General features: G+C 47.3%; 1 protein-coding gene across 4 annotated transcripts in view; it reads left to right on the forward strand.

Moving 5' to 3' along the window:
- The window catches only part of arhgef12a (Rho guanine nucleotide exchange factor (GEF) 12a), a 66,023-nt gene that overhangs the window by 44,511 nt on the left and 8,531 nt on the right, over window positions 1-12,981 (forward strand). For all 4 annotated transcript variants that reach the window (XM_042067033.1, XM_042067032.1, XM_042067034.1 and 1 more), the window contains 19 exons: window positions 456-539; window positions 871-1,026; window positions 1,525-1,617; window positions 1,828-1,938; window positions 2,154-2,252; window positions 3,445-3,487; window positions 4,537-4,642; window positions 4,793-4,930; window positions 7,643-7,675; window positions 7,954-8,068; window positions 8,294-8,408; window positions 8,651-8,866; window positions 9,222-9,366; window positions 9,770-9,805; window positions 9,900-10,057; window positions 10,547-10,693; window positions 10,891-10,976; window positions 12,548-12,673; window positions 12,862-12,976. In XM_042067033.1, the coding sequence (XP_041922967.1) occupies window positions 456-539; window positions 871-1,026; window positions 1,525-1,617; window positions 1,828-1,938; window positions 2,154-2,252; window positions 3,445-3,487; window positions 4,537-4,642; window positions 4,793-4,930; window positions 7,643-7,675; window positions 7,954-8,068; window positions 8,294-8,408; window positions 8,651-8,866; window positions 9,222-9,366; window positions 9,770-9,805; window positions 9,900-10,057; window positions 10,547-10,693; window positions 10,891-10,976; window positions 12,548-12,673; window positions 12,862-12,976 (2,122 nt within the window). The remainder of the gene's footprint in view (window positions 1-455; window positions 540-870; window positions 1,027-1,524; window positions 1,618-1,827; window positions 1,939-2,153; window positions 2,253-3,444; window positions 3,488-4,536; window positions 4,643-4,792; window positions 4,931-7,642; window positions 7,676-7,953; window positions 8,069-8,293; window positions 8,409-8,650; window positions 8,867-9,221; window positions 9,367-9,769; window positions 9,806-9,899; window positions 10,058-10,546; window positions 10,694-10,890; window positions 10,977-12,547; window positions 12,674-12,861; window positions 12,977-12,981) is intronic.

Below are 12,981 nucleotides of genomic sequence, written 5' to 3' on the forward strand. Positions count from 1 at the left end.
CATATGACATAAGCCATCAGCTACAGTATGGCTCGAAGACGGTGCGTTTAGTAGTTGGCTCAAACCCGTTACTAACAATCGGTATTATCCGTTACAAACAATCGGTCTGTGTCGTCTCCAGTTGCACACACAGTGGGTTCGGATCAACCTCCACCTTGAAAGCGGAGATCCTGTGGATGTTGAATACCGTGACCAAACATCACTTGTACAACGGGAATGAAGATCTAGCCAAACTTTTCCAAACAATGTTCCCAGACACTAACACCGTCCGAAAAAATATTTTGAAGGGAATTTTAATAACTGTTATTTTTCGTAATTCGTGTGGGTCATAAATTTAGATCATAATGGTCATAAAAAGGTCTTAACAAGTCTTACATTTGACTGACTGAACCCTGCAGAAACCCTGTATATGAGCCTAAGGTCAGTGCATCTAAGTGTGTGTGCGTGTGTTGCAGGATGGCCAGTGTTTGGACAGTGATGAAGGTGGTGTGGTTGAATGGGACCAGGGCAGCAACACTGACGGTGTCTGGAGTGGCCATGTAAGACTCCCCCCCCCCCCCCCCCCACACACACACACACACACACACAGACTCACACAGTCCTTTCTGTGTCATTAACCCCAGCACCATCTGTGTTCTAAACCAGTTCTAACTAAACTGATCCTAACAAAACTGGTCCTAACTACCTGGTCTTAATGAACCAGTCCTAACGAAACGGTCCAAACTAAGCCAGTCTTAATAAACTGGTCCTAACGAAACCAGTCCTATTAAACTTCAGTAGAGATCTTCACCAAAAACTCAGCTTGCCCAGGTTTGTTACTAAGCTGAATACTTTGTGTGTGTGTGTGTGTGTTGTGTCATGTCTCTGCAGCAGAACTACCGGCCCTTCAGTTCCCCAGTTGGGGCGGGGTCTAGAGATGGGGCCCTCAGAGGCTCCACCCCCACTGACAGCCCCCGCACTGCGCCACGAAACAGCCTCACATCCTGGAACTCTCCGGAAGCAGACACTGAGGATAACGCAGACCTGGTCAGTCTCTCCTCTCTCTCTCTCTCTCTCTCTCTCTCTCTCTCTCTCTCTCCTCTCTCTCTCTTCTCTCTCTCTCTCTCTCTCTCTCTCTCTCTCTCTCTCTCTCTCTCTCTCTCTCTCTCTCTCTCTCTCTCTCTCTCTGTGTGTGTGAATGCAAACATGCAAAAAAGCTTTGTGGTTCTAGGGGTAGCCTTTCCAGTTAGAAGTTCTTATAACTGTTTAGACGAAAAAACGCCTATAAAGGGTAGCGCAGATTTGGTTAGCACACAGGCACACAAACACAAGACAACCTTACATCCAGGACCTCTCGTAGAGCTGGTCATCTTGTGCACACACACTCAAAGCACACACCACTTAGTACTGGGTGGAGAAGGCAACATAGTCCTGGTCAGCACACATTATTTTGATCATGTACGCAATCTACTGTAAAGCACAGTAACCTTGGTAGAGTGTGTCTTGAAATGTGGCGGGGTGTGTGTGTGTTATAATCTCAATCAGGACCCCCAAGCAGCGGTGGGGAGCCCCTCGTCTCGTCCAGGCCCCCAGATTATTGGAGCAGAGGATGACTACTTTGACTCTGAACCCGACCAGGTACGAACCCCTGACATTTGGACTGAACATTGGAAGTATATTTACTTCTCTAAGGAGCTGGTTTTCACTGTCTTTTTTTTCTTGATTGTATGTGTGTGTGTGTGTGTGTGTCTTTATGGCTGTTTGTTTGTTTTTTCTCTGTGCATCTCCACGTGCGTGCGTGTGTGTGTGTGTGTGTGTGTGTGTGTGTGGGGGTGGGTGTATGTGTAGGTGAATGGCCAGTGCAGTTGTTTCCAGAGCATTGATCTGCTGAAGTCTCGGCCCGCCCATCTCGCTGCTTTCCTGCATCACGTGGTGTCACAGTTTGACCCTGTACCTCTGGTGAGTGTGTGTCTGTTTGTATTTTCAGTGTGTATGTGTGTGTGTCTTCAGAGTGTGTGTGTGTGTGTGTGTGTGTGTATTCAGCGTGTGTGTGTGTGTGTATTCAGCGTGTGTGTGTGTGTGTATTCAGCGAGTGTGTGTGTGTGTGTGTGTGTGTGTGTGTAGTGTACCCATCACATGTTGAGTCTCCTCTGCCCCCTTCTGTTCCTCTTCAGCTCTGCTACCTGTATGCTGAGTTGTACAAGCAGACCAACTCCAAGGAGACACGCCGGGTCTTCATGGACTTCCTCACCATCTTTATCGACCGAGGAGCGGTGAGGGTCCACATCTCACACACACACAGACACATACATATACATACATATACATATACACATACATGGCCTCAGGCTTCTTTTAGGTTCGCTGAAGTATGTGTGGAGTCCTTGTTTACCTCGTTGCAGTGCCTCAGTGTTGCTGCCGGAGTACAAGTAGAGTAGTTAGTACTTTGTGGATTCACAGTAGAACAACTAGAAAGCTCCTCAAGGTTTTCATGCAGACAGCCTTTGATCAAATACTGATGTGTTGATTAGGAGAAATAAGGAATGTGTTCTGCCATGTTTTGGTTTTTTTGATTGAATTAACTACTGAGACTTCACTAGAGCAGGGCTTTAACCCTCCTGCATGGAGATGTTAGCAGCTCTCTTTTGTTTGGCTTTGACAGCCCATCCACACACCCCTGTAGACCCTCAGCTCTGAAACCATCAGTTCTGGTTCCAGCTGGAATTCGCACCGTTTTTGTCAACATTCTGATGACTATTGGCCATGCTTTGTCATTGCCATGGGAACTGAATGATTCTCAGCGAGGCTAAAGCTCTTTAGTGAAGACTGTGTCTCTTCCCTATTGATGTGTCTACCTTGTATTAGCCCTATGGTATTACCCCTTGCAATAATTTGCATTCTCTTTGAATAGCACTGTCTGGATGATAAAAGATCCAGTCTCATGGTGATAACGTGCATGTTTGTAGTCTAACTTCTCTCAGCATGCAGCTCTAAGCAAACAGTGCAGTTCTTGTTGACTCTTATCATTCACTTGGGAACGTGCACAACAGCAAGTCAGGTGATCACCACAGACAGCGAGTATTTGCACAGATTTTTATTAATAAGTGTTTTGATAACATACTGTATATCTAGACAGGGGCTGCATTTAAATAAGTTCTACTGAGGCATCGGCTTTCCCTTTGCACTGGCCCTGAGGCATGCTGCCTACGCATTACTGAAAGGCCCCCGGGGCTGTCCATCAGTGTGCCTGACTAAGTCTCTAGTTGGTCCCAGCAGTAGAGTTAAATGGTCCTCTCTGGCACAACTCTTAGCTTAAAAAGCTTCCAGTCGTAATGCCTGGAAATGATCTTTTCAAAAACATGGAATGCAAGGAAAATATAACAATGTTTGAATAGTGTTTTTTTATTTCTATTGTCTTCTTGCAATAATGGGCTCTCTGTCTTTTTTTTTTCTTTCTTTTTTCAGAACTTGAAAGTGCAGGTTCCGGAGTCCATTTCTTCGGAGCTGGGTTAGTGTGAACACACACACACTCACATGCGCACACACACACACACACACACTCACATAGCAGTTGTCGCTGGCCGAGTGTGTTAGTTTTGACTGCTGCTCCACATCTGCCGGTCGTCTCCTACATGTGTAATGAGCTCCTCAGAACAAGCTGTTCCGTCTACACCATCGTGTCCCCAGGCGTTGTTTTAGTGTGTGTGTGTTTGTGTTTATGGCTGGCTGTCTGTCTGTGTGTGTGTGTGTGTGTGTGTTTTGTTCAGTGCTGTTTGTGTGTGAGTGTGTTCATGTTTAAGTGTGTTTGAATGTTTTAATGTTTGTGTGTGTGTGTTTGATGGCCTACCCCACAGATCATGTCTCCCCTCTCGGCTGAACAGCGGTGGGAAGGGGGGGGGGGGCTTTAATTATGATTCATGTGTGTAGTGTTTACTTAATTACCAAACTTGCCTCCAAGCACTGTGCCACACCACACGATGAGCTCTATACTCTGAACGTGTGTGTGTGTGTGTGTGTGGGTGTGTGTGTGTGCGCGCGCGTGCCTATACAAGCAAAAAGGTTAAAGGAACCGTATGTAGGATTTTGGCCAAAACTGGTACTACAATCACTTTCAAAATACTGTAGAGCGGTGTACACCGCATATGTGGTAACTAGAGCAGAGCTGGCAACCCAGATGCCGAAACACTACTGACTTTGTGATTACTAGATAGGTGGAGGGTGGTGGATCAGGCTAAAACACAAATATGTAAACATCAACATCAGTTGAGGGCTGCAACTTCACTTTTTTAAATGACGATATCCTGGCCGGACTACTGTTGTCAGTGATATAAGTATTTGAAATTAGCATGATTTCCTAATGTCTAGTGACAAATCAGGGCCATTTTATGATTAATTGAATTACATTTCTTACATACGGTTCCTTTAAACTAGACTATGCTCAGTGCCTCTGAAGTATCCCCCTTGGATATTTCCACTTTTACTGCTTTTATAAATGTAATCTTGTTCAATTTGCCCTGTTTCCCATCTAATTGGTGTGTTTGTGCGTCCGTGTACCAGAGAGAAGGCGTCCTGAGCTGATTCCAGAGGAGCTGCACAGACAGTACATTCAGCAGATGCAGGAAAAACTCCTACCAGACGTACAGCGCCACCTAGAGGACTTCAGGTGAAACACCAATACCGTTTTCTTTGACAGGGACACAGTTTAATTGTACTATGGAATTTATGTAAGCATTTTTTAATTCATAGGACCTATTTGTATGTATTTATGTTGGGTTTATACGTGTGTGTGTGTGTGTGTGTGTGTGTGTTACAGGCAGAAGCGCAGTATGGGCCTGACGCTGGCTGACGGGGAGCTGACCCGTCTGGACACGGAGCGGCTCAGAGACCGAGTGGCCCTGGAGAGAGAACGGTCCTGTGCAGAGAGCATCATCAGCAAGATAGAGGACGTGCTGTAAGTGTACACACACACACACACACACACACACACACACACACACACACACACACACACACACACACAGAGCATCATCAGCAAGATGGAGGACGTGCTGTAAGTGTACACACACACACAGAGCATCATCAGCAAGATGGAGGACGTGCTGTAAGTGTACACACACACACACACACACACACAGAGCATCATCAGCAAGATAGAGGACGTGCTGTAAGTGTACACACACACACACACACACACACACACACACACAGAGCATCATCAGCAAGATGGAGGACGTGCTGTAAGTGTGTACACACACACACACACACACACACACACACACACACACACACACACACACACACACACACAGAGCATCATCAGCAAGATAGAGGACGTGCTGTAAGTGTATGTACACACACACAGAGCATCATCAGCAAGATGGAGGACGTGCTGTAAGTGTGTGTACACACACACACACACACACACACACACAGAGCATCATCAGCAAGATAGAGGACGTGCTGTAAGTGTACACACACACACACACACACACACAGAGAATCATCAGCAAGATAGAGGACGTGCTGTAAGTGTACACACACAGAGCATCATCAGCAAGATAGAGGTCCTGCTGTAACACACACACACACACACACACACATACACACACACACAGAGCATCACCTGCTCTAGAGGACCTGCTGTAAGTGTATACACACATACACATACACACAAGGGATGGAAATTAAATATTTTGTCCACCTGCCACTGTGGCTGTGGCTGGTGAATTCCAAAATCTACCATAACATGAGCACATACACACAGTCACCTTCCTGTCCAGAGAAGATCAGAACACCGTGGAGACGGAGGATGTGCTAAGTGAAGTAGAGTAGAGTAGAGTAGAGTAGAGTAGAGTAGAGTAGAGTAGAGTAGAGTAGAGTAGAGTAGAGTAGAGTAGAGTAGAGTAGAGTAGAGTAGAGTAGAGTAGAGTAGAGTAGAGTAGAGTGGAATGGAATGGCGAGACGGAGGATGTGCTAAGTGAAGTAGAGTAGAGTAGAGTAGAGTAGAGTAGAGTAGAGTAGAGTAGAATAGAATAGAATAGAATGGCGAGACGGAGGATGTGCTAAGTGAAGTAGAGTAGAGTAGAGTAGAGTAGAGTAGAGTAGAATAGAATAGAATAGAATAGAATAGAATGGCGAGACGGAGGATGTGCTAAGTGAAGTAGAGTAGACACAACGTGTTTGATCACTTGGTGTGTGTTGGCACAAACAGAGTAGTATGGATTGAGTGCTCCATGGAATGTGTGATGGAGGACATACTGTCACACACACACACACACACACAAACACACACGTATGGACTTGAGCCCTGAGGAGCTGTGCCCTCTGGTTTGGTAGAGGACATACTGTAAGCACAAAAACACACGAACACACACACACTCAGAGCCAGGGTATGGACTCCGAGCCCTGAGGAGCCGTACCCTCTGGTGTGGTGTGTAAGACTGCGTGCGTTGGTAGGACGCCCTTTGCACTGGCCCTGTGGCACTCTGCCTACGCTTTACTGAAAGGCCCCCGGGGCTGTCCATCAGTGTGCCTGACTAAGTCTCTAGTTGGTCCCAGCAGTAGAGTTAAATGGTCCTCTCTGGCACAACTCTTAGCTTAAAAAGCTTCCAGTCATAATGCCTGAAAATGATCTTTTCAAAAACATGGAATGCAAGGAAAATACAATGTTTGAATAGTGTTTTTTATTTCTATTGTCTTCTTGCAATAATGGGCTCGTACTGGCGCCCCGTTTCCCACCTCATCCATATTTCACTGACCCAACTGCGCATCACCACCAGCGCCCCCTGTGGTGAGTTACGAGGGAGCTGGTAATTGGATAATTCTGTGCAAAGATCCTGCAGCTCCTTTCTGTGCAGAAATATGGACCTCAGGACTCACTCTGCAGTCTCCATGCAGGAGAAGGGAGATGGGATTGGGTCAAGGAGTTGATCAGGCTTTGTGTAGTCATACATAAGTGTGTGGGTGGGTGGGCTGGCGCTAGGGTTGATAAGGCTCTGTGTCGATTTGTTAGGGAGGAAGGGATGTTTTAATTGGAATCGCAATTTAAACGAATGCAATTGCACAAATCGTGAAAGGCCGCAATTAATTGTGCTGCTAACAACTCTGATTATTTGGGAGTATTTTGTTACTTCCTTTGGCAACACCATGAACATGCAACAACATTTTAAAAAGTTCCTTAGGACAGCGGTACGAAGGCATGCAAAAAACTATCGCAATTTGAGAGAGAGAGAGAGAGAGAGAGAGAGAGAGAGAGAGAGAGAGAAAAAAAAGCCTGAGGACACAGGTCCCAGTAACACTCCACTCTCTCGTCTCTCTTAGCGCACCAGTCCCTTTGTGTATAACACACTCCGCACAGGGTCGTTTCCACATGGCACGTCCCCACAGTACACACGCTACATGGTTGTGTAACCGATGTCACTTTACGCCAGCATTGCATCACTTTCTATTCAAGTCGCATGTTGGCCTAACTCTGGATATAATAGTGTTGTAAGACACCAGTGATCTGAAGCTTCAAGACTTGAGTGCCCATGTATTCCACACAGATGATGTAATGCAAAGAGAGTGTGTGTGTGTGTGAGAGAGGGTGATCTCTGGATGTGTATATATATGACCACGTGTATTTGAAAGAGACAGGCCTTTAACTCATGTGATTTCATCGCAGGTTGACCTCCCAGCCCACAGAGGAAGACAAGAGGTGAGATGACTGGCACAAGCAACAATGAACAGTTTTTTATATCCCTCTCTGTAACACACACACACACACACACACACACACACACACACACACACACACACACACACACTGCACATTCTCTTATACCTCTCTCTGTAACACACACACACACTGCACATTCTCTTATACCTCTCTCTGTAACACACACACACTGCACATTCCTCTACGACCTCTATTTCTGTAACACAACATATGCATGCACCTGTGCACAAATGACCTCTGACCCCTGACCCCTGCAGCACCACCATGCAGTATGTGATCTTCACCTACATGAAGCACTTGGGTGTCAGGGTGAAGGAGCAGCGCAACCTGGAGTCCAAACGGGTCCGCATCAACTTCCTGCCCAAGATCAAAGTAAGGCTTGATTGGTCATCCTCTCCTTGTCCCTGTGTCTGTGCACACACACACACACTCTCCCCCGCGCACACACACTCTCCCCTGCGCACACACACTCTCCCCCGCGCACACACACTCTCCCCCGCGCACACACACTCTCCCCCGCGCACACACACTCTCCCCTGCGCACGCTCTCTCTTCCCTGTCCGGCTAACCCCACCTGTGCTGTTTCACTTCAAATAGAAAAGCGCCAAGCCTCCAGAGAAAGAGGGAGAGGAGAAGGAGAAGGTCAAGAAAACTCGATTTCCCAGCATCCTCGGGCCACAGAGGCGTCTCAGTCGCAATGATGCAACGTCAAGTAAGCTCCCATGATCCCACGGGATTCCTCTTATGGACTTTAATTTTTACATTTTTTTACGTGGGCCCATTATTCATAGGCTGCCTTTCTTAGTGGTGAAATTGTTTTTGTGTCCTGACCTCTGTGTGTGTGTGTGTGTGTGTGTGTGTGTGTGTGTGTGTGTGTGTGTGTGTGTGCGTGTGTGTGCGTGCGTGCGTGTGTGTGTGTGTGTGTGTGTGTGTGTGTGTGTGTGTGTGGAGCAGTAGGTCGTGCGATGGACCAGAGTAAGCAGCGTCCCCAGAAGCAGCTGTCCCAGCCGGTGATGGGCGTGTCGGAGCCGCTGGACGGGATTCGTCTGAGGGGCAGCCAGTCCAGCGAGGGCTCAGAACTCACCTACCCAGCCGGATTCTTCGGGTCACCCCTCTGCAGCCCTTCAACCGGGGGCATCTCCGACCCCACCGCCAGAGACTCCGACAGTGGTGAGCAGCATACACACACACACACACACACACACACACACACACACACACACACACCCTTACCCCGCCAGTGGCTCTTCTGCCAAGGAGCTCCGAGAGCAGTGAGCAACCCAACACACACATCCTTTCAGGGTAAAAAAGACCTGATGTGCTTGTGTTGCTTACCTGCAATCAGATCATGGCAGAAAAAGAGGCATTTCTGTAGCATTTCAGTTTTGTAGCACCCTTGTTGCACAATGACTGCTGCCATGGCATCAGGCCATTATGAAAATGTTTAGATTTCTTGGTAGATGCATAGATGGTGTTTGTGTTTGTAGTCTATGTTAAAGTCTCACCCACCCCCCCCACCCCCCAGGCATGTCTCCCTTCTCTGGGGCATCGCGGCTGGCCGATGGACTGCTCTCTGACACCATGGACAGCCCACTGTCCCCGCCCAGCGGCCTAGACCTCAGCCCCAGCAACCTGGAGCAGCTCCAGGAGGAGGAGAGGGATAGCGACAGGTATGCACACACACACACACACACACACACAGACAGACACACACACACAGAGACACAGAGACATGCACACATATACATCTGGAGCAGCTACAGGAGGTGGAGAGTGATAGCGACAGGTATGCACACACACACACACAGACACAGACACACACTCGAAGCAGCTTCCAGTTGAGACAAACGACAACAGGTGTGTACACACACACACACACACACAGAGGCATGCACATACACATATGGAGTAGCAACAGAAGGATGAGTGGGACAGCGACAGGTGTGTACACACACACACACACACCAGAAGGTGACAGATGGACACATGCACACACACATCTGGGAGAGCGAATGGCAAATGCCAAACATGGACATTATCCTGACTTGGACTCACCTACTTTTACTTTCTCAGGTTTCTGGAGGGAGGTACACCCAAACTGCTGAGAAGGTCAGTATTTCTTTGCAAGAATGGTGAGGATGATGATGAGGATGATGATTATGATGAAGATGACATTGTGTGTGTTTGTGTGTGTGTGTGTCAGGCTGAATGTGGTGGGCTTGGCAGAGACCCAGAGCGAGGACGACCAGGGCTCGGAGATGGACTCTGACCTGGACCGACCCAACTGGCAGCAGCAGGTGACCCGCGAGGTTCTGGCCAGTCTAACGCCCCACCAGATCAAGAGACAGGAAGTCATCAACGGTAACTGCACCCTCCATTGACTTGCATGTAATGGATACAGTGCCTGATAAGGTGCAAAATGCTGTTACACAAGGGTACAGTCCGACTTTAGTGGTTACAACACAGAGCACAGGCGTTTTTGTGTCTAAACACCTGGTGTGTGTGTGTGTGTGTGTGTGTGTGTGTGTGTGTGTGTGTGTCTGTCTGTCTGTATCTGTATGAAACCCTGGTGTGTGTGTGTGTGTGTCTGTCTGTATCTGTATGAAACCCTGGTGTGTGTGTGTGTGTGTGTGTGTGTGTCTCAACCCCTAATGTGTTTGTTTGGGTGTGTGTGTGTGTGTCAAAACCCCTGGTGTGTGTGTGTCAAAACTCCTGGTGTGTGTGTGTCTGTGTGTGTGTGTGTCTGTGTGTGTGTGTGTCTGTGTGTGTATAAAACCCTGATGTGTGTGTGTGTGTGTGTGTGTGTATGTGTGTCTAAACCCCTGCCGTTTTGTGTTGTCCCCTCTGCAGAGCTGTTCCACACAGAGCGCTCCCACGTGCGCAGGCTGAAGGTGCTGGACTCGGTCTTCTACCAGAAGCTCACACGAGACAACATACTGCCCCCTGCTGACGTCAAAAGCATCTTCACCAACCTGGAGGACATCATCCAGATGCATGGTACAGGACACACGCTGCATACAGACGGAGACACTCACTGGAATATTAGTGATGTCTGTGTTTGTGTTTGGGGGGGGGGGGGGCGTCTGCTCATAGTGCTAGGTTTCTTTATTTAAAATAGGTAGTGATTTAATGCACACACACACACACACTCATCTTTCTAAGCCTCCATCCTCACTTGTGTGTTTTGGTTGCAGTCTCCATATCGGACCAGATGAACTCCATCCGCAAGAAGAACGACAGCCCTGTGGTCGAGCAGATTGGAGATGACCTGTTGGCCTGGGTAAGACGCTGTGTGCTTTCCTCTCTTCAAATCCCATGGAGTGCTGAAGTGTGACATACTGTTTCCATGACCGCAGTTCCTCTGGATCCAAACAATCAGGTGGTGAGGTGTCATCAATAGCATTGTGTGTAGACATGTTGTATCGTTTCTACCTCACACGATGGTTTCAAAATGTAGGCTAAAGCGGTTTAATTATGTTTTACCTGCTAAGTAGCAGCTTAGCCACATAACACAGACCCCTTGACAGGTGTGACCGTATGAAACAAAATCCCAGTGGATATTGCTTTTATCAAAGAACTGTTAAGATTTTTTATTTGCCTCAAAAGTAAAACCAAGACATATCAGGGAATTTAAGGATTTTAAATGCAGGCTGTGAAGTTAAATGCAGGTTTCTTTTACGGAGGAAACACATGTTAAAATTAGTCACGAATTTGATTGTTTTGGGATGAATATACATTGTAGTATGTGAATCCTACAGTGTAAAAAAAATATTAATGTCATTGTTTGAATAGATTAAGAAAGCCACCACTATGGTTAGATTGATTTCTGTGGCTCCAGAAAAAATGCTACCATGGCAACAGCACGTCATGGCTTCGGTACTCTATTGTAATGGCTCTCGTATGCAGAACACACACTGCACTGGAGAACTTCTTTGAACTGACCTTAATAAAATAATTGTGCTCTTTAATAAAAACACACAAAGAGGTAAAATAATAATTAGCCAGTTTAAAAGGCTTTGTCAATGTTGGAATCATTTAAAAACGTCACATTGCCAGGGGCTAAGTGTACTTCCTCAGGGAGCATTGCATTTCAAAGGTCAATGAACAGGTCCTTAAATGGACATGGAGCTGACGTGGTCTGCTCTGGTCTGAGAGTGTGTGTAGATGGTCTTAGTTTGTGTGTTCTCTTCAGCGGAACTGATCTTAGTGTGTGTGTTTTCTTCAGTACAACTGATCTTAGTGTGTGTGTTTCTTTAGTGCAACCGATCTTCCGTTGTGTGTGTGCTGTGATCCCAGAGTGTGTTTGCTTCCATGAACGTTCTCCCATCACTAAGTGTAGGCCAGCAGGAATGGCTTTAGGGGGGCAGTGCCCACCCACTACCATTCACAGCCAGTACCCACCAGTCATGGGCACCACTCCCCTCACCTCCGGCACACACAGAGAAGCGTTGCCATGGCATGTTGCTTTGGAATGTTGCTACGGCTCTTGAGACTGACCCCATTCTGCCGGTCTCTCTTCCTCCTTTCTCTCTTTCTCCTTTCTCTCTCTTTCATTCTTTATCACTACTCTGCCTCTTCCTCTGTTTTTTTACTTCCTCCACCCCTCTCTCTCTCTTCCTCTATTTCCTCCTCTCTCTTTCCTCTCTCTCCACCCCTCCACCACTCTCTTTCTCTACCCCCCCTCTCCTCCTTTCTCTCTCTCTTCTTCTTCCCCATATCCTCTCTTTCTCTCTCTTCCTCTCCCCCTTTCTCTCTCTCTCTCTCTCTCTCTTTCTTTCTTTCTTTCTTTCTTTCTTTCTTTCTTTCTTTCTTTCTTCCTTTTTTCTCTCTATCTCTCTCTCCCCCTCTCAGTTTGGGAGCAGTGAGGAGGAGCGGGTGAAGCAGGCGGTGGCCACCTTCTGCAGTAACCAGCCCTTCGCCCTGGAGCTCATCAAGACCAAGCAGAAGAAGGACACACGCTTCAGCTCATTCATGCAGGTGAGAGAGACTCACACACTCACACAGACACACTCACACTCTCTCACACACACACACACACATACTCACAGAGACATTACCAGGCCCAATTGTTATCTGTGGTAGATGTAGTCAAGCAAGCCTGTGCTCAGCACACAAACTGGTGTGTTTGTGTGTGTGTGTGTGTGTGTGTGTGTGTGTGTGTGCAGGAGGCTGAGAGTAATCGCCTGTGTCGGCGACTCCAGCTGAAGGACATCATCCCTGCTGAGATGATGAGGTTCACCAAGTATCCTCTGCTCCTGGACAACATCTCCAAATATACAGGTACT

The sequence above is a fragment of the Alosa sapidissima genome, chromosome 17, assembly GCF_018492685.1.
Source record: "Alosa sapidissima isolate fAloSap1 chromosome 17, fAloSap1.pri, whole genome shotgun sequence".
In the NCBI taxonomy this organism is placed as follows: Eukaryota; Metazoa; Chordata; class Actinopteri; order Clupeiformes; family Clupeidae; genus Alosa; species Alosa sapidissima.